This window comes from Dendropsophus ebraccatus, chromosome 8, assembly GCF_027789765.1.
Source record: "Dendropsophus ebraccatus isolate aDenEbr1 chromosome 8, aDenEbr1.pat, whole genome shotgun sequence".
Classification (NCBI taxonomy): domain Eukaryota; kingdom Metazoa; phylum Chordata; class Amphibia; order Anura; family Hylidae; genus Dendropsophus; species Dendropsophus ebraccatus.
Genome location: NC_091461.1, coordinates 97,039,705 through 97,065,005, shown reverse-complemented (window position 1 = coordinate 97,065,005; position 25,301 = coordinate 97,039,705). Strand labels below are relative to the sequence as shown.

At 40.9% G+C, this 25,301-nt stretch overlaps 1 protein-coding gene across 5 annotated transcripts in view; it reads left to right on the top strand.

Moving 5' to 3' along the window:
• The window catches only part of CACNA1E (calcium voltage-gated channel subunit alpha1 E), a 548,978-nt gene extending 524,351 nt beyond the window's left edge, over positions 1-24,627 (top strand). For 4 of the 5 annotated variants that reach the window (XM_069981148.1, XM_069981149.1, XM_069981150.1 and 1 more), the window contains 9 exons: positions 455-560; positions 1,845-1,952; positions 9,007-9,107; positions 10,937-11,043; positions 11,124-11,223; positions 19,291-19,419; positions 21,119-21,302; positions 22,075-22,250; positions 22,687-24,627. In XM_069981148.1, the coding sequence (XP_069837249.1) occupies positions 455-560; positions 1,845-1,952; positions 9,007-9,107; positions 10,937-11,043; positions 11,124-11,223; positions 19,291-19,419; positions 21,119-21,302; positions 22,075-22,250; positions 22,687-23,190 (1,515 nt within the window). In that variant the 3' untranslated portion in view covers positions 23,191-24,627. Of the gene's footprint in view, positions 1-454; positions 561-1,844; positions 1,953-9,006; positions 9,108-10,936; positions 11,044-11,123; positions 11,224-19,290; positions 19,420-21,118; positions 21,303-22,074; positions 22,251-22,686 lie in introns of those variants that run through there. The other variant, XM_069981152.1, reaches the window with a different exon arrangement.
• The last annotated feature ends 674 nt before the right edge of the window (positions 24,628-25,301 follow it).

The following is a 25,301-nucleotide window of genomic DNA, read 5'->3' as shown; positions in this document are numbered from 1 at the left end:
TTATTTAGGGTTGTCATCAGTCTATTAGCATTACCATTACTTATTTTTTTATACTGCTCCTTAAATATTTCATTTATTAATATGTCCTAGATCTTCTTTATCAAATGATGTCTGCAAGCCCATAATTATTTTGCTTGGACATAATCCTTTAACCAGCTGGTTCTGGACAGTTAAACCTTTGCCTTGTTTGTGTGCTGTCCAGAAAAACCAACACCCTTTGCCTTCAAGTATCTGGGTATGACTTAGTCAGATTAGACTATGCATGCTCCTTGTGTTATTTTCTTTTCTTAGTTACCAGGTGTAGGGTGGAGCTGGGGATATGGAGGGAAGTTTGGAGAGTGATGTCTTCATCCTTGTTTTGTGTATGGTGTAGTGATTATGTGCCTATGTGTGCTTGTCTGCTTTGGGTCCCCTTGTCGATATCCCATATCTTGGGCGCCCGGTGTTTTTGTAGAGATTGGTCCTGATGAATATGCCAGTAACGGAGGATATGACAGTACATTTCACATCCACACTTATGGCGCTAATCCGGACGGCACTGGATATAAAAATAGCTAAAGGTAAGGAACTAAAAACATTATATTATAGATGGAACTGTGTCAGATCATCTAATCATACTTCTTCATTTGTAACTTTCCTCATAGAATAATTTTAAATATGATTTTTCTTTTTACTTTGCATGTACCACATAATAGAATTTCTAGGAAAATCTGATCATGTAAGGGCCAGTTCACACGGAGTAAAACTGGCAGAATCCTGCCAGCCTCCGTGTCATACTGACAGTCTATTGGAGGCTTGAACGTCTCCTCTCTCTGCACCTCTCTGCTCAGAAGAATTGACATGTCAATTCTTACACATGGAGAGAAGAGACGCGAGCCCTTCCATAAACTCCCTATATGACACGGAGGCTGGCGGCAACTCTCCACCGCAGAATTCCGCTAGTTTTACTCCGTGTAAAATGGCCATAAATTTGAGCTAAATATCTAGACTATCTAAGACACAGGGATTGTTAGGTGCCCATGTAGCTTTTATCATGATATCAGATGTTTTTAGCAAATAGTCCAGTCCGGTGGCTGAAGAAGTTGAATACAGCCCTAGGGAGTTTAGGAAAATACAGCATAGTTTGTATCCATGTTTTCCTGGACTCCCTAGGGCTGTATTCAATTTCTTCAGCCACCGTTATTCAAATGCTCGAATTGTGCTAATCTCTAGTATGATTGTAGAAGAGCAATGGAGTCCAACAGCATCCAGCGTTATGCGAATGTTCCAAGCTTTTATTGCATAACCAAGTATACAGCAGCAACATATCAACTTAGACAATCTTTATCAAGCATACAAGGCTTACTAGGTTGAAACATTGCTGCTATATACTCAGTTATGCAACTAAACCTTGGAACCTTTGCACACCACTGGATGCTGTGGAACTACATTGTACTTCTATGTTGATAAGTTGACATTTGAGAGTGGTGGCAAAGCTAGCGTGGATCCATACCTCTACCAGTCTATTGGTAAACTATTAACTACGATGCTGTTAGACTCTGCTTCTATTTGACATGTTGTAAAATGTGTGAGAACTAGATCACTAAATATGGCCAGAGAACTGCATATTTTCTCCCCACTGTGTACCCGGGACTGAGATGGACTCCTATAGTAAATCTATGGACCGTCTCCTGTCAAAGCATAGAATAGGGAGAAACAGCACTCATCGATGAAAATGTTTCATGTCTCTATCACTCGTCAAATGTTATATAAGGTGACGGGTATACTTGATGCTTGGTTTGAGCTGAGCTGAGAAACGATGTTAATGCTGCCATTCATTGTTATTTTCCAACTTTTTCTTCCAGGTGGCGCTGACAGACAACAACTAGACTCCGAGCTGCAGAAAGAAATATTGGCGATTTGGCCAAATCTGTCTCAAAAGATGTTGGACCTACTTGTGCCCATGCCAAGATGTGAGTTTTTCTAGAATTTTCTAGCAAAAGATTTGATATCGTGCATGACTGTTGTGGTAATGTTGGTGTTTTACTAGATAATGGAGCTGTCACCCACTGGATAGTAAGCTCAGCTAGGTTACTATTGCTCATATAGCGGATTCAGGACAGTTACATTCTGGCCCTGTAGTAGAAGCTTTCACAAAGGTTAATCTGCTGAAATGTAGCTATAAGGGATGCATTGGAGCAGGCGAACCAGCCTAGTAGCAGAGGAGACTCTAATGGTCCTTTTTGACAGAGTGATAAATTGCTCACGCCCTCGTTTAACAAATTCGAAGACACAATTTTATTTTTCCAGCAATTGTCATTTAGATGAGCAAATATATTGCTGCAAAATCTTGTTTAGGCTAGTCTGTCGAGCTAGGGCTTCACGGTAATGTTGGCAGAAATACACAGGCAAACACTGCAAAGTCGCACCAGCTTCACAACTAATAAAAAGTAAATATAGTTGCACTGTGACGTGCAAGTCCTGCACAAAAACAGTGTACATCCTGGAAAAAGACAAAACATAGTCAAAATTAGACTATGTTTGGCCCACTAAAATCCATGGACGGCTAGTGACACGTCGTACAATATATTGGCATCCTTTTATGAGATGTTGTGGATATAAAGTAAAAAGAAAATGTCAAGATATTACCAGAGCCTAAGGAGGAGGCTGGAATAGCAGATACCCCATTTTGTTGTTTGAGGCAACTAATGAAAGGATCAGGCATAAATGGGTAGGGTTTTTCTTTTCTATTTTTACACTAGTCTAGCTAGACAGCAAGAGAAAGATTTAGCCCACTAGACTCCATGCCCCAACAACTTATTTTTCTTGCCATGACAACTGATCCTCACAACTGCATTGCAGCGGAGTCACTACGAGGTCACCAGTGATGTGACCTCTAACTGTCTTGACATCATTGTCTGCGTTTTACTTATCATGGTGTGTTAACTGACTAAATAGGTTGTCCAGAAACAAAAATATTTTTAAATATTTGCCAAAATAAAAAAATAAAGTATACTCACCCTGTCCCTACCCCAGCTACATTCTGTCTAGCTCTCGGTTCCTGGTCCTCTTGGCTTATTTCTAGTTCTTCTGACATGAGGACCAGGAAGGAACTGCCCCGCTCAGCGTCAGTCATCACTGACTATAACTGGGACCTGCCTGAGAACATAGTGAAAAACCTGGAGACCCCCCATTTAGGTATAGTTGTAAAACTGCTCCTACTCATCTCAGCCATAAAGAGAATGAAAATCCATTTGACATTCCAGTAAAAGCCTCTTCAGCGGCAGTAAAAATTAAATTGTAAGAGTTGTCAGCCTCACCGGCTCTGTCTAATTCTATGCACTGTGATTTGAAGCACAGCATGTTTTAATTCAGTGTGAAATTAGTTGAGGCTCTCTGCACCTTCACTTGTTTGCCTGCTGTGTCAGACTGACAGTGAAATATGTGAAAAATCACTTAAGAAGCATAGAACCTGATAAGTTTGCTGTTCATGCCACAATGTAGCTTTTATAATAAGTCATTGAAATAACAATGCATAAAGGAATCTAATTTATGGAGAAAACAGGCTTAAATAGAAAATGAAGTACCAATTTGGGAACAATAGACATTGAGCTTTTGGTGGAAAAAAAAAACCTCAGAAGCTGACAGGACTCATGTCCCGAGACACAATTTAAAGGAACATGTAAAGCATGCCTATCATTTAAGGTAACTTTTTAGGCTAATGTTTCATGGTGTGTATATGAGGCATAGCATTTTTTTGCATTACTCACCAGATTTCTGCTCTGCAGACTCCATCTCTAATTTAAGGTTGACCCTGAGCCTCTGATGGCTCCTATACATTGAACACATACACATAATAAGATCGTGTACCCTTACACTCACTCACATGGATAACATTTTAGAGACGTACTGAGTGGTCTAAGCTTTGAGTGGCCTCCTCTCCATAGACTTCAATGTGCAGCATGTAACTGATTCCTCAGTGATCTGACTGTCTATTCATATTCAGTAGTTTTTCAGGACCGTATATTATGTCTGCAAAAAATTGTCTGTAGTGCATCCGTAATCCATATGTTCTTTGGATCCACAAAAAAGAGAAAGCTGGTAGTTAAATTAAGGTGATCCGTGTTTGTAGCTAAATTACGAAAGCTCCTGTAGACTTCTATGATTAAATCCATACCAATTACGGCTCATACTAGGACATGTCCTAATTTTTTGCAGAATGGATTGTGGAACCATAAACTAAGGACTTTATGAACAGCCCAATAGAAACTAGATTTGCATTTCCAGGAAAATACATAGTGTTTGAAAAGAGCGCCCCTTTACCAGTGACTTCCAGAGCGCCCCATTACCAGTGACTTCCAGAGCGCCCCTTTACCAGTGACTTTCTTTTAAGAGAAACTTTAATCCTGAGTGCCGTCATTTAAGAGCGACTTGGGTTCCATCCCTTTAAGAGCAACTTGGCTCCCGTCCCTTTAAGAGTGACATGAGTCCCTTTAGGAGCAACCTTGGTCCCTTCGCTCTTAATGGGACCCAGGTTGCTCTTAAAAGGACCCAGGTCACTCTTAAAGAGACTCATTTCGCTGTTAAAGGGACCCATTTCACTCTTAAAGGTCATATTTCGTTCTTAAAGGGACCCAGGTCCCTCTTAAAGGGACCCAGGTCGCTCTTAAAGGGACCCAGGTCGCTCTTAAAGGGACCCAGGTCGCTCTTAAAGGGACCCATTTCGCTCTTAATGGGACCAAGGTTGCTCTTAAAGGGACCCAGGTTGCTCTTAAAGGGACCCAGGTCACTTTTAAAGGGATCCAGGTCGCTCTTAAAGGGACCCAGGTCGCTCTTAAAGGGACCCAGGTCGCACTTAAAAGGACCCAGGTCGCACTTAAAGGGACCCATTTTGCTCTTAAAGGGACCCAGTTCGCTCCTAAAGGGACCAGTTCGCTCTTAAAGGGACCCAGTTCGCTCTTAAAGGGACCCAGGTCGCTCTTAAAGGGACCAATTTCATTCTTAAAAGGACCCATTTCACTCTTAAGAGAAAAACATATTTCGTTCTTAAATATTTAATCTTAAAGGGACCCAGGTCGCTCTTAAAGGGACCCATTTCGCTCTTAAAGGGACATATTTCGCTCTAAAAGGGACGCAGGTTGCTCTTAAAGGGACATATTTCCCTCTTAAAGGGACCCATTTTGCTCTTAAAGGGACATATTTCGCTCTTAAAGGGACCCATTTTGCTCATAAAGGGACATATTTCGCTCTTAAAGGGACTGATTTTGCTCTTAAAGGGACCCAGGTCGCTCTTAAAGGAACCCATTTAGCTCTTAAAGGGACATATTTCGCTCTTAAAGGGACCCAGGTCGCTCTTAAAGGGACATATTTTGCTCTTAAAGGGATTTTGCTCTTAAAGGGACATATTTCGCTTCTAAAGGGACCCAGGTCGCTCTTAAAGGGACCCATTTTGCTCTTAAAGGAACCCATTTCGCTCTTAAAAGGAGATATTTCACTCTTAAAGGGACCAAGGTCGCTCTTAAAGGGACCCATTTTGCTCTTAAAGGGACATATTTCGCTCTTAAAGGGACCCATTTTGCTCTTAAAGGGACATATTTCGCTCTCATAAAGGAACCCAGGTCGCTCTTAAAGGGACCCATTTAGCTCTTAAAGGGACATATTTCGCTCTTAAAGGGACTCAGGTCGCTCTTAAAGGGACATATTTCGCTCTTAAAGGGACATATTTCACTCTTAAAGGGACCGATTTTGCTCTTAAAGAGACATATTTCGCTTCTAAAGGGACCCAGGTCGCTCTTAAAGGGACCCATTTTGCCCTTAAAGGGACCCAGGTAGCTCTTAAAGGGACCCAGGTCACTCTTAAATGGACATATTTCGCTCTTAAAGAGACCCAGGTCGCACTTAAAGGGACCCATTTCGCTCTTAAAAGGAGATATTTCACTCTTAAAGGGACCAAAGTCGCTCTTAAAGGGACATATTTCGCTCTTAAAGAGACCCATTTTGCTCTTAAAGGGACATATTTCGCTCTTAAAGGGACCCAGGTTGCTCTTAAAGGGACCCATTTCACTCTTAAAGGGACATATTTCGCTCTTAAAGGGACCGATTTTGCTCTTAAAGGGACCCAGGTCGCTCTTAAAGGGACATATTTCGCTTTTAAAGGGACATATTCCGCTCTTAAAGGGACCCATTTTGCTCTTATAGGGACCCAGGTTGCTCTTAAAGGGACATATTTCGCTCTTAAAATTAGATATTTCACTCTTAAAGGGACCAAGGTCGCTCTTAAAGGGACCCATTTTGCTCTTAAAGGGACATATTTCGCTCTTAAAGGGACATATTTCGCTCTTAAAGGGACCCATTTTGCTCTTAACCCCTTAACGAAAAAGGGCGTATAGGTACGCCCTATTGCCGGTAAGGGCGTTCAGAGCTGCAGCAGCCGGAAGTAAACGAGTGCCGATCTCATGGATCTCTGCAGCATATCTATGCTGCAGCGATCTCAATGAGAGATCACAGTGTATATACTAGAAGTCCCCCAGGGGGGCTTCTAGTATATGTGTAAAAAAAAAATATATAGTGTTGTTGTCAATAAAAAGCCCCCTCCCCTAATAAAAGTCTGAATCACCCCCCTTTTCCCAGGTTATAAATAAAAGTAAACAAATAAATAAATAAACAAACATGTTTGCTATCGCCGCGAGCGTAATCGCCCGAACTATTAATTAATCCCATTCCTGATCTCGTACGGTAAATGGCGTCAGCGCAAAAAAATCCCAAAGTGCAAAATTGCGCATTTTTGGTCGTATCAAATCCAGAAAAATTGTAATAAAAAGCGATCAAAAAGTCGTATATGCGCAATCAAGGTACCGATAGAAAGATCACATCATGGCGCAAAAAATGACACCTCACACAGCCCCATAGACCAAAGGATAAAAGCGCTATAAGCCTGGGAATGGAGCGATTTTAAGTGACATATATTTGTTGACAATGGTTTGAATTTTTTACAGGCCATCAGATACAATATAAGTTATACATGTTATATATCGTTTTAATCGTAACGACTTGAGGAACGTGCATAACAAGTAAATTTTACCCCAGGGCGAATGGCGTAAAAACACATTTCCCCCAAATAAACAAAATAAAAAAATTTAATTTTTTTCTGGTTTCGCAGTGTACTTTATGCAAAAATTCAGCCTGTCATTGCAAACTACAATTAGTGACGCAAAAAATAAGGGCTCATGTGGGTCTCTAGGTGGAAAAATGCAAGTGCTATGGTCTTTGATGCACAAGGAGGAAAGAACGAAAATGCAAAAATCGAAATTGGCTCTGTCCTTAAGGGGTTAAAGGGACATATTTCGCTCTTAAAGGGACCCATTTTGCTCTTAAAGGGACATATTTCGCTCATAAAGGGACCCAGGTCTCTCTTAAAGGGATCGATTTTGCTCTTAAAGGAACATATTTCGTTTTTAAAGGGACCCATTTTGCTCTTAAAGGGACACATTTTGCTCTTAAAGGGACCCAGGTAGCTCTTAAAGGGATCCATTCTGCTCTTAAAGGGACCTATTTCGCTTTTAAAGGGACTCATTTAGAGCGACTTGGGTCCCTTTAAGAGCTACTTATGTAATTCCCCTTACACAGCAACTTGGTTACCATCCCTTTAAGAGTGGCTTCGGTATCGTCCCTTTAAGAGCTGCTAGGGTACTGCCCCTTTAAGAGCGGCTTGGGTACCGCCCCTTTAAGTGCGGCTTGGGTACCGTCTCTTTAAAAGTGGCTTGGGTACCGTTTCTTTAAGAGCGACTTGGGTACCGTCCTTTTAAGAGCGGCTTGTGTACCATCCCTTTAAGAGCGGCTTGGGTACCGTCCCTTTAAGAGCGGCTTGGGTACCGTCCCTTTAAGAGTGGCTTGGGTACCGTCTCTTTAAGAGCAGCTTCTGTACCATCCCTGCTACATGCCTACCTCAGTTCTACTATTTTACTGACTGACCTCTGCTACTTATAATGGTAAAGATCATTGCTCGGTTACCATGACAATCTTACTCATGTCAGTGAGACAAAATCATTAAGGACCTTCCATATATTACATCTTCTATTGGCCAATAGTGGACATGTGACTGTGGATGGTGTGATACATGCCTGACGAGACCTTAGAATTCCTATTGGCTGCTATATCTCAGCTATTTGCATATGTGCTGTGATTGGCTGTTAGCGGTTACAGTGTGGCCATTATTTGCAATGGGCCATTATTTTCTATGGGAAATTAGGGGTCTTTAAACGTAAATTACTTAAAAACGACAAATCCGATCGAAACGAAAAATAGATAGCACACCTTACACCGCCGAGGGCTTTGAAACGCAGTTTGAACGGAGTGTGTGCGCAAAGCGGTTCGGGCTGTATTACGCGCAGAAAAATAGCTGGAAGAAGAAGAAACGGAAGAAAAAGAAGAAGAATACGGATTACAATATATTGCTTTTCAAAGAACTATAATCAATGTGCCCTAAATTTGCCTGTAATTGCAGATCCGCAACTACGGATAAATTTACGAAATGTGTGAATTAGGCCTTAGGCTTGTGTCCTACACAGATTTTCATTTTTTTAAATCTGTCACAGCAGTTTTTGATGCATTTTTTTTCTAGCCCAAACCAAAAGTGGATCCAGATGGAAGAAGAAGTATCCTAAAGTCCAAAAGCTGTGAATTCCCCAAGGCAGCATTTACCCAATGTGTAATACTACCCTTTGGCTATGTTTACACAGCGTCTTTTTGTAGACAAAAAAACTGCCTTTTTTTATAATGACTTTCGTTGATTATTATTTCACTTAAAAAGATGTTGTGGGAACATAGCTTTAAAGGAGAACAATAAATCCTATTCAACAAATCGTGGATACATTCTGTATAATGTGTTCATCGTTGTAACATAACCAGTGATAAAAGGTCTAGCTACATCTTGTACAACATAACCCACCATGCAGGGAATCCAATCACAAGTGCCATAATTCTGCATTTACATCTGTCAGTGATGACTTCTGAACTGTTTTCCTCCAGCCACTGACCTGACCGTGGGCAAGATTTATGCTGCTATGATGATCATGGACTATTATAAGCAGAGTAAAGCAAAGAAACAGAGACAACAGCTGGAGGAACAGGTGAGAACTTGTCTCTATACAGCAAAGCCTCTGGGTAACCTGCATGTCCTCAGCAAGAGAGCAGAAGATGAAATGTGCGGTGTACTTAGCAAATAGAAATGTATTATTATTGATGTGGTGAATATAGTTTCTTTTATATACTTCATCACGTGAGGACAGATAAGGTGATATCCAAAACTATTGAATGGCTTTACATGAACAGTTGGGTGGAAAGAGTAGCATTATAGCAAGGAGAGGAATATGAGGCTGGGAGTAAATTAGGACACATGCTTATTAGTTGTAAAGTGGTTGTCTAGGGATAAAAATGGAGGCACAAAAACATAAAAAAGGAGTAATAATAATAATAATAATAATAATAATAATAAAAAATACATTCAAAAATTCATTTTGGCCTCTAGGCTTAAACCAAACTTAGGCCCCCTTCACACATCCATGGCAGTTTGTACAGTCAGAAAACACTGATTAGGAAACCTTCCTGGGAGCTTCAGGAAACCATTAGTGTTTCATGCTCGTAAAAACGGAGGAAGGAAAAAAAATCATACTCACCCACAGACTGCAGCGGTGTCCTCCTCCAGCTTCTCCTTCATTCTTTAACAATGCGTGTGCACAAGTAACACAATTTGTGCACCGCTGGGGGCTTCCATCGTCTGCACACCCCACTCAGTCAACCAGTAGCTGCAGCAGGGCAGCGCACTAATTGGCTGAGCGGGACTTCCAGCTAGGGGCCCCCGAATCAAGCCGGAGCCTGGGGCAGGTACAGTAGGCTCTGACCGGTGGGTGGTTAGGGGCTGTAACTTACATACTCGCAGCAGTAGGTCAATCTTATTGAAAATGACAGCCAAGGGACCCGCAGCGTATTTCACTGCGAATTTGCAGTGTGAAATCTGCTGCGGATCCGGTGTGTGTAAATCTAGCCTAAAGGACCAACTAGAGCACCCTGGGTGCTGGTGCTGCCCTGGGCTTCCATGCAATGCATCAAGAATTCTGGACAGATTCCGAATGTGCATATGGAGCTGTTCGTAATTCTGAATGTTCCCATAGGGTTCTATGGGGCTTCCATGCTGGAGTTACAGACAAATATAGGACATGTCTTTTATTTTCTGGAGCTATTTTCCAACATGGACACCCTTCAAGAAAAATCCTGAAAGGTGTCCAAACCCAATAGAACCCTATGGGTCTAGAAATTTACCGGACATGTAAAGGAGGTCTAAGACTTCCTCTGTCTGAAGGGGTAGTGTATCTTCTTGTGCAGACTGTCAAGCTGGCATTGGAAGTTATTTCAGCTAAGCAATGCTCCCTGGGAAAATAACATGCAATTTTACTTTAACCCAGAAGGAAGAAAGCTGGAAGTTCATGTTTTAACACTCTTTTATGGACCATACATTGACTTACAGGTGGCACTAGAGAGAAAGCTGTCTTCCTTTTGGAGCTAAATTCTATACATTTAATACATAGACCTTTAGGTTGCTCCAGAGCACCCAGGCTCATAAAGAGGACTTCCAAGTAGGTGAACTCCATCCATGAAGTCCATAGGGGTTATGGTTTATCTTAATGAGAAATCCACTTTAAAAATAGAAATGTTACTTTTATCAAGGGAAAGTGTCTACTCGAAATATGTAATCCAGAGCTCGTAATCCATTGATGCTTTGCAGCACGTACTTAAATATGGAATTGGTGCAACCTTAATGAGACTCCTCATTATGTTTTCCAATAAAGCATTATTTTTAGGGCACGAATACATCAGCATTGTTAGTTATATTACCTTCTGTGTCAGGTCCCAATGGATTACCTTATCTGCAAATAACCTGAATAGTTATTTTCTTCTATAGAAAAATGCGCCAATGTTTCAGAGAATGGAAGCCTCGTCATTACCGGAGGAGATATTATCCAATGCCAAAGCCTTACCGTACCTCCAGCAGGATACTCTGTCGGGCCTGTGAGTATATTGCATAGGCATTACAGATGTAGCTACTAAGGCGGATTTGTTTAACCGCTGTTCTGTGCCTGTCTTTTCAGGGGTGGCTTCCCGTCACTCAGCCCCTTGTCCCCTGAAGAAATATTTCAGCCGCCATGTCTGGACAGAGACGATGAAGACTTTGAAGAGCAGCTGTCTCTGGTAAACATAGCTTTTAGAAGAGTTAGAATAGCCCATTAACCTAACATTGTTATTATGCGCTTTAAGGATGACTAGACGCATTTCAGGAACGTCTGGGCTTATAAAGAGTGGGTGATGACACTGTCAATGTGCATTTATTAGGCTTTGTGCACACACAAGGAAAATTGTGCACAACCATCCACCCGTGAACAGCATTTTTCTTCTCTTTATTTACCTAAGTAGCTTGAACATTTTGCATTGATTTATTATATCTTTATAGCAGTTACATTTTAGGTTTTTTTTTATACAGAGTTCTACATTACCTAGATACATAGTAAGATAAATGCTGAAATTCTGGCTTCCTGCAGCCAACACTAGGGAATTTCAGAGCTCTCTGTATATGACTAAGTCTGAACTTAAAGAAGACATGTAGGCACCATTGGAGAGATCAGGGTACATAGTATTTTACAGATGTTCAAATCTACTTCCGTTCTCGAGGTATAACATATCATAGTACTTTTGATGATTTTCCTGAAACCTCAGAAGGGTGCGAACTTAAATTTAATTTTAGGTGGGTTGTTAAAGGGGTATTCCAAGGAAAATTAACATTTCCCCTATCCACAGGATAGGGGAAAAGTAGGAGTTCGTTGGGGTCTGACTCCTGAACCCCAGCCGGCTCTGTTATGAATGGAGCCCCAGGTCGGCACACGACCCGCGGCTCTATTCATTCTTATGGAGCAATGGAAAGACCCGAACACAGCGCTCTTCCGGCGTACTCTGAGTTAATTTTCCCCCGAATACCCCTTTAAGGGATAGGTCAGGCCTATGTGTAGTGGGCATGCATACATGATGATCAGTGGACATGTATGTGCTGGGACTGCTCAGCCAGCAGGATCTTATGAGAATGTGTTCCTCTCATCTATATAATAAATCCTATATAATAGAAATTCAGCCATATAATGATCCCTGATTTGAAAGAACTAACAGGGAGAAAGAAGACTTAATTGGGATCTCATATGATAATCTATAGAGTTGAGGACAGAAGGTCTATGGCACTGATCTATCACTTGCTGCGCTTAAGACTCAAAGCAAGTGCAGCGATGCGACCCCACCTGCCTTAGCAGATGCTTCACGGAAAATGTAGGCTTCCATAAGGGGAGCCATATTAGATTGGAAAAAAGAATCAATATAGCAGACAACCCCTGCATGCCACATTAACATCAGAAGACATATACAGGAGCATCCGCTTTCTTATTCAGTAATAGCCTGTGCTGCACTGAATAAGCAAAATAAAGTTCTCCCAAAGTGCTTCTTTAACAGTGAAGCATTATTAGGCTCCCCCTAGTGGCAGCTGCATGCAGACAGAATTTTATCATTGCATTCCATGGCTGCTAATAGCAAATTTGGAGCAGTCAACCAACTTTACAGCCATCTAACAGGCTATTAAGACATGTGCTAATCAATGTGTACATCGTCGATCGCTGCTTGGATCAGGCAGCCAGCTGCTCATCTAATGCTACAGTTCCCAGCCAACGCATATAAAGATGTGTCCATGTTTTCCTTATTCCTAATTTCATTATGTTTAGCGATGCAGCCCATGAGATTAAAGAAGAACACTGGGGAAATGTAAGAATCCCGGTCGGGCACCGGAATGGGGTAAAATGATAATAATGGGTCACAGGGACGGGTACGCAAACCTTCTTTATTATGTGCCCCAGACAGATGCTCATCCAATATATTTCCCGCTGTTCACCTGTAACAGCCTTTCACAGCAACTTGAGGTCATGACCTTCTCTCACTAAGGGCTATGTAAGCCTATGAGAGGAGACACAAAGATTGTTATAGAAATTAGGCTTTTTGACTCCTCTGATAACATTTTGGCATAAGGTAGTGAAGGGCTGTCATGTAAATCCACATTATATTACTTAACTAATGAAAAGGTAAGGCTGGACACATGTGAATATACGCCTATTAGAGTTGAGCAAACTTCGAGCATGCTCGGGTTCTTTCGATCCTGAGCATTTGGCATTTTATTACTGGTGGCTGCTGGAGTTAGATGCAGCCCTAGGGAGTGATGGAAAACATGGTACAGCCATAGACCATATGCTGTATGCAGATTTTCCAGGACTCCCTAGGATTGCATCCAAATTCAGCAGCCAGTAATCAAAGGCCAAACCTAGCGTGCTCAATATTTGCTCAACTCTACCGCCTTTACCTAAAAAAAAGCACAGAACATGGAATAAGTGATAATAAAGGAAGAATATGTGTAAATAAGTGATATATGTATGGAGGGGGATATGACATATAGCTTACTTTGTTGACTGTAAGCATAAATACACTTAGGGTTGTATAGGATCTGTAGTCTGAGTATATAATAGTAGCTTAATTTTAGCCAAGGCTGTATGTATATTTATATGTTTAGGTGCATAAAGGCTAATTGGTTACTAGCGTAGTTGTACATTACCTTTTAGTAAAATAGTATAAATCAGATCATCAAAAAAGAAGGTCTTTAACTTTAGTTCTGTTAGTTCAGTGTATAGCATCTCTTTAACCCTTTATTTGACAGCATTTCAATTGCAGGTCTATATTTTATATGTGAAATGTCTTGTTCTGTATCTTGCATGGATTACATCTTGAATGTCTTATGAGGTTATGCCAGATTGGCCACATTAAAATATCATGAGATGTACTCATTCAGCAATCTGCAGTATGTTATTGTGTTTGGTGCCAGATGTTTTGTCACTAGTACGTTATCACCTGGTACATAGTTGTCATCCTGTCTGCAACAAGAATGGAAGTATACTAAGTCTCTCAATGTGAAACATGTTGTCAGCTCATTGATTCTGCCTGGTCACTGCAGTGTACAGCTTTGTCCACACCTTAGGGTAGTAGTGCTGAAGTGTGTCCCTGTTGCAGTGTCATTGCACTGTGTGTCTTCAAGTCTCCAGCATTTTGTTGAGTTCCTCCATGCACACCGAACAGCTCAATCTACAGGGCACAGTGACCACGCCACATTTCCCATTGCATTACTTAATATTAAACATCACCAGCTCATTATTTAGTACTCAAAGGCTGCTGGCTACACAGATCTACTACCACTTAACCACTCAAGGTTCTTATGTAATTACAATAAGGCCATGTTCACATAGCGTAACACGTTTCTAAAAAGATCATTTCGGCCAGTGCATCCCAGCCAGATGATCTTTATGGCCGTAGAGTTCTGATGCGGGCACATCAGCGCGCGCCCGCATCAGAACTTCCCACTGCTCACTATGAAGCAAGCGGCCGCTCGCTTCATAGTGTGTACTTACATTGACTTCTGCTGCCGCTATTCACTGAATAGTGGCTGCAGAAAACTGACATGTCAGTTGTTTGCGGCGCCACAATGGATCCCGGCTGGAGCGTATACTATGTGTATACGCCCCGGCCGGGATCCCATAGTCAAATAGGCAACATATTTTTTCATATTAGCTACGGCCGTTGTTGCAATCGGCAACAACGGCCGTAGAAATAAGAAAAAATACGTTGTGTGAACATTGCCTAAGTATGTAAACTGCACTAAATGTAATCAAAATCTGTCAGCAGGAAAATTGCTGACACTGTTATCCCAGTTTCCATAGGGATTGTTACACAGTCAGTAATGGTACCTGTACATTGGTTCTCAGTGGCTTAGAAAAACCAAACTTTGATCATCCTGGTATGCAACGATTCTCACCACTCAGGATTGCCATCCTCTCTGCCCATCCATATATCGTTGGCAGACTTGACAAAATCCTGCACAGGCACCATGCATCTTTATATAAGCTTATGTGTGGTTCACCCCTTTACTCTAGCAGCAGCTGTAATAACTCACCACTAAAGATGAGTGAAATGAACTTCACGAAGCGAGATTCATTGCGAACTTTACAAAAAGGTTGGTATTTTACAGAATCAAACTTTGTGCAAAGTTCGTAACGAAATAAGAGACTATACTTACCTGCTCGCCCAGGGTTCTTCTGCTGGTTCCCAGGGTCCCCCACTGATCGCTGCTGTCTCAGCTTACTCAGCCAATCACTGAGATGGAACTGCGTCGCAGCCAGTGATTGGCTGAGAGGGCTGTCAGTCTCGCCTCTTTCAGGAAGTGGAGGTGGCTGCAATCAGTGGGGGACACCGGTGGAGTGCAGACAGGTAAGTTATGATGAGCATACTTGCTGAACCGCACTATAACAGCTAAATGCCTGTTTTAGAGTTGTTCGTTTAAGGATGAACCAAAACTTTTCTCCAAAGTTCGGCGAACCGTGCTAAAGCGAATCTTTGAAAAGTTTGCTTATCTCTACTCAACATGCATGCCCCATCACTGATGCATGGCACCTGCACAACATATCTGCAGGGCTCTGAAAGTCCCAATTTTCAGTAAAAGATGGAGGGATAGACAGGGCAGTGATGCCAAGCGGTGAGAGATGTTGCAGACTGAGGCAACTGAGACTGAGTGATCAAAAGACTGTGCGTAACAAGCACTATGAAACTAACATTTTTCCTTTTAATATAATTTGATAGGTTATATGTTTTAAACAACCCATGGTAATGAGCTACTATTCAACCAACAGGATGTCAGGAAATAGCACATCTAATGTTCATGTTATTCTGCAACAAAACACTGGCCTCAGTGGTCAGATATGAAGCTGGAGACCCCTTTAATTCTGATACTTATATTACTTTTCAAAAATGTATACACTATAAATCACATATATTTCCTTCATTTACATATATTCACTGAAAGAGCGTGAAAAGGCCACATCTGAGTTCCTGTGTATTTATATTCATGTTATTTTTTATTTTATACAAATTCACACCCTTAGTGCTCATCTATCAGTGCACAAAAACGTACACCAAAGTGTTCCTTACTGATGTTCATGCAAAATCCTCTGCTTTCTTTTCAGTACATAGTCCATGCCTTCCCAAACTGGCCAATAATGGCTATATGTAGCTAGACTCAGCATGTTTCCTATACGGGAAGGACGAATCATCAGGACTAAATGCCTAAAGCAACAATCAATAAACCATGGATTGACTCAACACTCCTCTCATTCACTGCTGTAGAAACTTCCAACCACATGCCTGCTAAAATATGGTTAGTATCCATTTTGTTCTATCCTCCGTAATAAAGCATAGTAGCAGAATCGGACACCTACTGGACTTTGCATGTATAAGAATTGATATTCTCATATAATGATTATAAGCTGAACAATCAGTTTCCTCTAAAGTGACTCCTATCTGTGTATTAAACCTGCATATCTGTAATATACAATCATTATATGAGAAAATCATTGTATGTCAATTGTGATAGATGGGGAGTCTGGGAGGTGTCTGCTACAGTTACTGTTTGTTACTATCATTACTGATAGAACAAAATGGAGATTCCTTATATCTTAACAGAAATGTGGTTTGTATCAGTTTCAATTGCAGTAATGAATAAGGCTCATGGTACAGTATATCAATCTATGGTTTATCAATTGTTGCTCAATGTATTAATGTTGTTCATGTACAGCCCCTGATTATCATTTCTTGCTGCACAGGAAACATGTTGGGCTTTGTTATATGTTATGTAAAATTAAGAAATGCCAGGATTCCAAAGAATCTCACCATATATATCTTCTTGTTATATAATAATATATATTATAATATATCTATATGGCAGTGTATAGCTCCAAAATAGATCCTTCCTGCACAATAAGCATGTTGGGCTTTATGTGATTTCCCAACACATGCATGAGGCATATTAAATGATTATGGACCTATGATGGATCAAGTGAAAGATGGACTAAGTAAAATATAGAAATGCCAGGACTTAAAGGGGTTATCCAGGGCTACAAAAACATGGCCACTTTCCCCCTTCTGTTGTCTCCAGTTTGGGGGGGGGGGTTGAAACTCAGTTTGATTGAAGTAAATGGAGCTTAATTGCAAATCACACCTGAGCTGGAGACAAGAGTAGGGGGAAAAGTGGCCATGTTTTTGTAGCGCTGGATAACCCCTTTACGTCTGACCACATATAGCCATTATATGGCAGCCCTGATGATTGCTCCTTCCTACGCAAGAAACACATTGAATCTTGCCACATATAGCCATTATTGGCCAGTTTGGAAATGCATGGACTAAATATTAAAAAAAAAGTAATAGAGTTTTTGTCAGATCTCTAAGATGCCAAGAGGTCAGGAAAGGAATGGGAAAGACACAGACAGTGGACCCTGCAGTAGTCTCCGCCCACCGTCCCTGCCTTTTACCTCTATCAGCCCTAGGCAGCAGTGGACAACTGGGCTACAGTCCCTGACTTAGGATATCTGCCAACACTAAGACAGACAGGACAGACAGTTGAGAGAATAGTCAAGGTCATAAAGCAGAAATGTCAGAGCCGGCAAGAAAACAGAATAGTCAAGGTACAAATAGCCGAGATCATGTAAAGCAAGAAAACTTGTGCAGAAGAAATACTCAATACGCTGAGCTTTCTAGATAAACTAGACTTAATAGCCAGCAAAGGGTGAAGACACAGGAGATGCTTTATAGGAGGTCATGGACCTGGAATCAGAACGTGGTTGGACCACAAAAACAGCAAGGGTGATTGGAGAAACCAGATGTCAATCACTTAAGCAAAACAGAGTTGACTCTGAAGTGACTAGAGGAAACTCAGAAGGGAAGAGATGGGTGTGGCAGAGAAATCAATGAGCAGAGCCATAAGAGTAGGACAGTGTTCAGACTGGAGCTCAGACAAATGCAAATAAAACACAGAATAACCACTAAATCATGTATTTGTCGAACCTTACAAGCCGAGGACTGCGCCAGGGTCCCAACAGGTACAGTCATAACAGCTTGCATGAATTAGTCAGGATTACTTTGGTTTATGTTGTTTTTATATATATACAAACACTATGATTGTGAATTTGTACAAATGAAAGTGACATGAAGAAAATTAAGCAATAATCCACATGTGATTTTTTTCCATGCGAAAATGATTTTAAAAAGGAGTCACTTATAATGTTTTCCTCAAATTTATCAATGTAGATTGTAATCCCACCTGCGAACACAATGTTACAGATCATCCATCTTAAAGTAATCTACATAGGTTAAAAACTATTTTCAGATACACCTCTAACAGCGAATCTAAGCTCCTATAAGACTCTAATAAGACTTCTATTAGACTCCTACTCCTATAAAAGTAGTTACTTTCTCAGCATCCGATAACGTAATAGTGTCTGAGGCTATGATAACATTTCCCAGAATACAAATCACCAGAGCAGCTCTGATCAGACATTGAAGATAATTCTGGTCTCAGGCCTGCAAAATTGTGAATGTGATTGGGCACTATTAGGGCCAGTTCACACAGGCAAACTGGCAGAACTTTGCAGCGGAACTCTCCGCTGCGGAATCCCGCCAGTCTCCGTGTCATACAGGCAGTCTATGGGAAGACTTGCACGCTTCCTCTCTCGCTGCTTCTCCTCTTATAAGAATTGACAATAGACACGCAAGCTCTCCCATAGACTGCCTGTATGACACAGGGGCTGGCGGGAGAGAATTCTGCGGCGGAATTCCGACAGTTTTACTTTGTGTGAACTGGCCCTTATACATTCTATAACTCAGTATAGGTAAAATAAAGATTCACCCTACACTTGCATATATATGATACATATCAAAACAAAGGAAACACAGTGAACCTTTGTTCTATGAAAAAAGGCATCAAATAAAATTATCCAAAATCCAAACATTACTTTTTTAGAAAGTGGATTCATTTCAGGTCCTCCACAGAACACAGAAGCTTATATGACAATCATGGGTGACGGTGGACAATAGTTGTGAGCTCTGTCCAGCTCACTGCAGTGGACAATTAGAATGAAATCTTATATATAAATTGTTCCTGCTTCTCCAATGCTCTTGGTGCACACAGTAACAATGTGCCGCAGGCTATATTAGCTAGTGACTTGCATAATGGAATATCTGGCACTGACCCTGGAGTGGGTGGTTGTCTACCAGGAGGGAAATCATTGTGCTACCAGGTAACAAGAACAATATGTGAAATGGAAAGCTGGTCCCACGAGCTGGCTGTATCTTTATTTCCAGGAGCCAGAGGTTAGAAAGTTTAGCAGGGAGCAGCTCCCTAGCCAAGACAGCTACGTCCCAGTGGAGATGCTGGAACGTCCAGCGTCTGTGAGAGCTTCTTCCATGCCACGTCTGGCAGAGAACCCCCAGGTAAATACAACAACACAACACAATCACTCTTATAAACCAACTATTTACTGCGAGAAATGTCATCCATAGTCCGGTCAACCAGTAAGCCACATGGTCTACTGCTTTTCCTGTCTGTCTATCTGCTCTTTTGTTGAATTATTCAACTATCATTTTGTTTGCTTTCAAGGGGTTTGCTTTGCTTGTTTCTGTTGTTTTGTTCTTATGTTTGTTTCTCTGAGTTTGTTTTTATGGAGAAAGTTCCGTTTTCCGGTCACATGACCATTTAATTGTTTTACTTTATACTTTATAATTAGCGGGGAACTATAGTGCCAATAATAAAAAAAAAAAAACATTTGCTACATTTTCTTAATTAAAGCTGTTGTGTTCACAGTAAAGTTTTTTTGTTCTTTTTTTTCCAATTTTTATTCCAATTCATTTTCAGTAGTTCCCCTTTAATTATGTTCCTTTTGTGGGTATTTTTAAAAATAATTTTTATAGTTTATTTTTAATTTATAGTTTGTAAATGACCAGATACTGATCTCTTTTCAAGTACCCGCAGATCTCATGCACAAGATCATGGGTTTGTATTGTCTGAACCAAAATTTGCCATCCACTGAAACCAATGGGGCAATTCTGCATTTCTCTTTCCCCCTATTTAATGCCCTCCTCATACATTAACACAGAATGTAGCATGGCATGCATAGAGTGCATGTAGACCTGTGGGAACTGATACTGCCCCTATATAATTTCCATTCACAAGGCTAAGCCTTACAAAAACATCTCTCATTTAATGTTTAATAACTGGTTCCTATGAATTATTGTATTATTTAGCAACCTATTTTTGTTATTGTGCAAATCCACCATTATAGCCACTTATAATATTTATTCAAGTTAATTGTAGAGAAAAAAAGATTTTTTTTCTCCTCTAGCCAAAAGCTAGAACATTTAACTGTGTATTGGACCTACCATCTCCTTTCACTTTTAAGTTTCTCCCATGGGATTATCCATCTTTGGCATACAGAGCCTTAAAGAACTCAACTCGTCCTAATGGTCACATAACCTTGTGTTTCTGAGTACACACAAGCAAGTCCACAAACAATAGCTTGTATAGTTCCATAGCTACTGTAAGTTCCACACCAAAACAATCATATTCCAAAGGGCCCCAAGACCCTTTTATACCCTCCCAAGAGGCATGCATCTATATGGGCTAAGGATACACCAAACTTCCAGAAAGGCCCACAACTCCCCTCCCCTTTGTTTTCCTTGAACAGGTGCCTAAGCAGCACACAACGCAGTAATCAAATATCATGTAGATAAAATAATAATAAGAAAACAAAAAGTCATTGAGAAAAAGGAGGCCTACATAGTAATCAGGGTTAAAAGCATAGAAACACATACAGAATTATCTTTTTAATATGAGATGCCTTGTAAGTAGAGGTTAAGTGAAAGGTAGATGGCGGTCCAAAGTTATTTATTTATTTATTTATTTATTTTTGCTAGATTGACTAATATGTATAAAACAGGTATATTCATCAACAATCAATTGCTAGTTTCTAGACGTTTTATAACTGTTTTTGCCCATCCATCAGGTTAAAGTCCTCTGATTTCATGTAACGTAGGTTCCCAAAGCCATTGTCAGAATAGTCAACATTTATAAATTATTAAGGAGTTTTTTGTGCAGATTTTTTCTTCCTGTTTTTGGCTTATTTTGGCCTTGCAGGTCCTTTCGGATGTCAGCTCCATGAGACGTTCATTCTCTACAACAGCAGATAAACGTGCACGCAGCTCCTGGCTAGAAGACTTCACCTTAGATAGAGGCATTCTAGACAGTGGGTACAAGCAACAGCGCCGCAGCTACCATGCCTCTTTACGACTATCCACTCATCGACTGAATACAGATTCAGGTTGGTCAGAATGAAAAGGATAATGCAGGTTTATACCAAAACATATCATAGTATAGGTAATATAGCATTTGCTTTACTCTAAATAGGAATCACTTAGCCAGTAGATGTTGGGTGTGACTCATAAAGAGATATAAATGACAATATCAAATATTTTTGAAGGAGAAGTCGGAGGTCAGACTTTTTTCTTTTTTTTTTTCAAAAGAGCCGAGGAGGAGGTGGCTGAACATAACAACATGCACCTACCCTCCTGGCTCCAGCACTGGGGTCCACTTTCCTCCACCCCATCCGCCGCTTCTTGATCTGAATGGGGACCAGGTCGTGATGTGTCAGGCCCGCTCAGCCAGTCAGCAGCCGAGGGGGGAGGGGTGATTCCACTACACTAGAAGTGGCTGTTTTTTAGAATAGAAAATTTATAAAAAAGTAAAAAAACGGTTTGCTTAATAAATCTGTTGGTCATGGCACTAATGACATACCTACGACACGCCTACTAGTGTTTACGTGTTTTTGTACAAAAATGAAGGGTTTGTCCGGTTTTTAGAAAAATTGCGTTGCACTGTATTAGTAAATATGTTATACCAAAAAAATGACAGGGAAAATGGACAAAAACCCAACAATCTGCTTCCAGAAACATATTAGTAAATCAACCCCATAGACTTTGTATGCAGTTTTTCCCTCTGCTTCTTTGCCAAGCCACCTTCACTTAAACAACATACGTGGAAGTTTTTTCAAGCCTATCGTAAAGTCAAAGGTTTTTCTTTGTACCATCTTACAGGCCATAGATTAGACTCTCATCGTTCAGGAGGAAGAGAGAGGGGTCGTTCTAAGGAAAGGAAACACCTTTTATCTCCTGATCTTTCAAGATGTAACTCAGAGGAGAGGAACCCACAAGCTGCATGTGAGCATAGGGATCACCAGCTATCACCTGGTCATACCCATAGCACTGTGCAGGTAAGAATAAAAATTACTCTGTATGCCAACCAATCTGCAGAATAAGATCTATGATGATTACCATAGCTAATGTACTCTCCAAATAGATAGAAAAGGGGTTTATTGCTTCATTTAGATTTGTCAGAAAGTCATATTTGTATGGGGTCCTGCAGTTGGGATCTCCATTGAAGATAGTTGCAATTCCTCACAGTGCCCCAATTGCTGGTCACTGTGCAGGGTGAAGTGGATACAGCTCTAGGCCAGTGCTGCCTCCGCTTTATTCTTGTACAATCTTTGGGGGTCCCAGAGTCTGGGAACACAATTGATGGCTTATTTTAACAAGATAATATGGTAAAACCATTTAGGTTTCTTATAGCAGTATCATACATTTAATCATATATTTGTGATCTACTAAATTGCTGGTTTACAATTTGATGTGCTTTTGTCCCCCCAATAGATTCTTGACTCATTGAATGAAAGTTGCATACCTTCTGACACCAGCACCCCAAGACGTGGACGACGCCAACTTCCTTCTGTGCCTGCAACCCCAAGACCTCTTATTTCCTTTTCTTCTTTAATTCGTCGACAGAAACACAGCTCACCTCCCCTTAATGGCAATGACAATACAGCACCTCTTCCTAGTGAACCAGGTCTGAGCGAGTCTTCCTGCTCCCTCCAGGGGCGCCACAGCTCACAGTCAACTCCTCAGCACTATATCTCAGAGCCATATTTGGCCCTACATGAGGAGATGCAAAGCTCAGACTGCCCAACTGAGGACACACTCACCTTTGAGGTCGCTGTAGCTACCAGCCTAGGTCGTTCTAACACCATTGGCGCTGGTCCATTACGTCAAGGGTGGCAGATGCCCAATGGCCACTATCGTCGTAGAAGAAAGGCAGGGATACCTCCTGTGATAGCCTCTCGTGAATTAAGCGATACAGAAGAGGATGATCGTTGTTAAATGAAAGTGGGGCATGCTTGCTGTGTAACAGCAGATATTTTTCAATGGCCCCTTCATCACATCTCTGAGCTTCTTCCATAGGAGCTTTTCAGCACTCACTGCCAATCCCCTTACCTAAACCACAAGTCCAGACAATGCCATGAAAAAAATGGTTGATATCTGGATATTAATATCTTGTGCCAAAAGAGAAAAACTGCAATGAAGACAAATGCTAGAATCTAAAGGGGAGGCTTGGAGGCATATGCCCTTATTATAATAGTGGAAGTGAGTGGTCTACAATATGTCAGAAGGCTGTGGAGATCACTGCCTATCATGAGTTCACAATGGATTGATGCTTTGCTATCATTTGCCAATACTAGGACTCAAGTTTTCAAATATTGACAATTGATCATCTGCCAAAGTAATCAACCTCCGATTAAGGTACCGTTTGTTAAAGATACTTTCCAAAATGGTCATGAAAATATGTGCGACTGGTATCTCGATTGAATGGACAGCCATTGAGTTGCTGTCATAGATGGATCCAGTTTACTAAAGGATTTCTTATGCAGTTGTGTGATGTTTATATAACAATGATATGCAAAGATGGTTGGTTGGTAGGAGGAATCTCTGGCTTTATGTTACGTGCATTCTCTGAGCCTATAAGCCCTTGTCACAAGACAATGAAAATCTATATTTTGTTTATTTGCATACTAATTCTCTACTCATCATAAGGTTTAGATAGTATGAGGGTAATATAGATGGCACACTGGAACCAAGTGGATAGGAAAATAAATGGAAACTGTAGGTAGAACTACTGGCAAAACGTGTTTATTCAGTTAAAAGGTAAGCATGCTCCACTTTGCATGGCCCTACAAGTATAAAAATAGTCTCTAAATATGGGAGACTTCAAGTTATTACACGTCAGTACTTTAACCCTTTGTTTAATACCTGATAAAGAAAATGCAATTCATGTGAAATATATGAGATTAGTTGGGATTTCACCCCCAGCACCCACACGCATCAGTTGATTGAAGGGGTCATGTTGCGTCATCGAGCCCCCTGATGTTACTTCAGCTCTTCGCAGCTCAGTGCAAATGAAGTGAATCGAAAAGGTGCGGATCCAGAATGTCTGAAGTTGACCTGGCAAACAATAAAGAGACTGTTTCCGTCAGCTGATGGGCTAGGGTGATGAAAGTTTTCATTTTTTACTTAGAATGATAAAATAAATGCACACTTCTTATTTTGCGCCACCACATTTAAAAGACATCATAGCCATTTTCAACTCACATACTCATTTTCAACAGCAAAGCCGATAATTTACAAAAGAGGAAGTACCAAGAAATTGAAAAACGCAAGAAAATAATAAACAAGTAAACTCACCTATCCTTCTGTCTCTGTAGTGCCACTCCTGGGTCCCGTTAATGGCTACTGGAAACAGGGTGTGTCAGGTACCTGGCTCTTATATGATGGCCTTGCTAACATTGCTGTCAGCGATTGCCTGTTCAGCCAGTCAGTGACTTGGGCAGTGTGTCGCCCCAGTCACTGATTGGCTGAGCGGCAATTACTCAGCCTGGTATGTGATCTTGCAGGTGGAAGAGCTGCAGGACACTGGCAGCTGTCAATGGGACCTAGGAGCGGCACTATGAGGAACGAGGATAGGTAGGTTTACATTGCTTATTATTTTTCTGCCTTTATTCTATTTTGTAGTACTTCTCCTTTAAGACCAGCTTAGATAGCTATGTCATGTTTTACCAGCATAAGAGATTCTGTGCACATAGACAGGGAAGAATACAAACTTTAAAGTACACTTGGATCCTCACAGTACCCAGGTGAAGTCATTCCTTTAAATCTCAATTGTTTCATATGTTCTGGTGGAACTAATTTTTCTTCATAATTCACTAACAGCAAGTTGTTATCGATGTCTGCCATGTTACATATACAGAGGAGGTTCAGCTTTGCCACCATTCGCATTCAGCACTTCTCTACTAGCTCATATTACCTTCCCTTCACTTAATAGACTGCATACTTGCAACAATGCTGAGGCTGCTGGAATCACAGGTCTATCTTAACAAGCAAATTCCCTGTACTGACACAAACAGCCTACAGTTCCATGTTTGTGTTAGATATTCCAG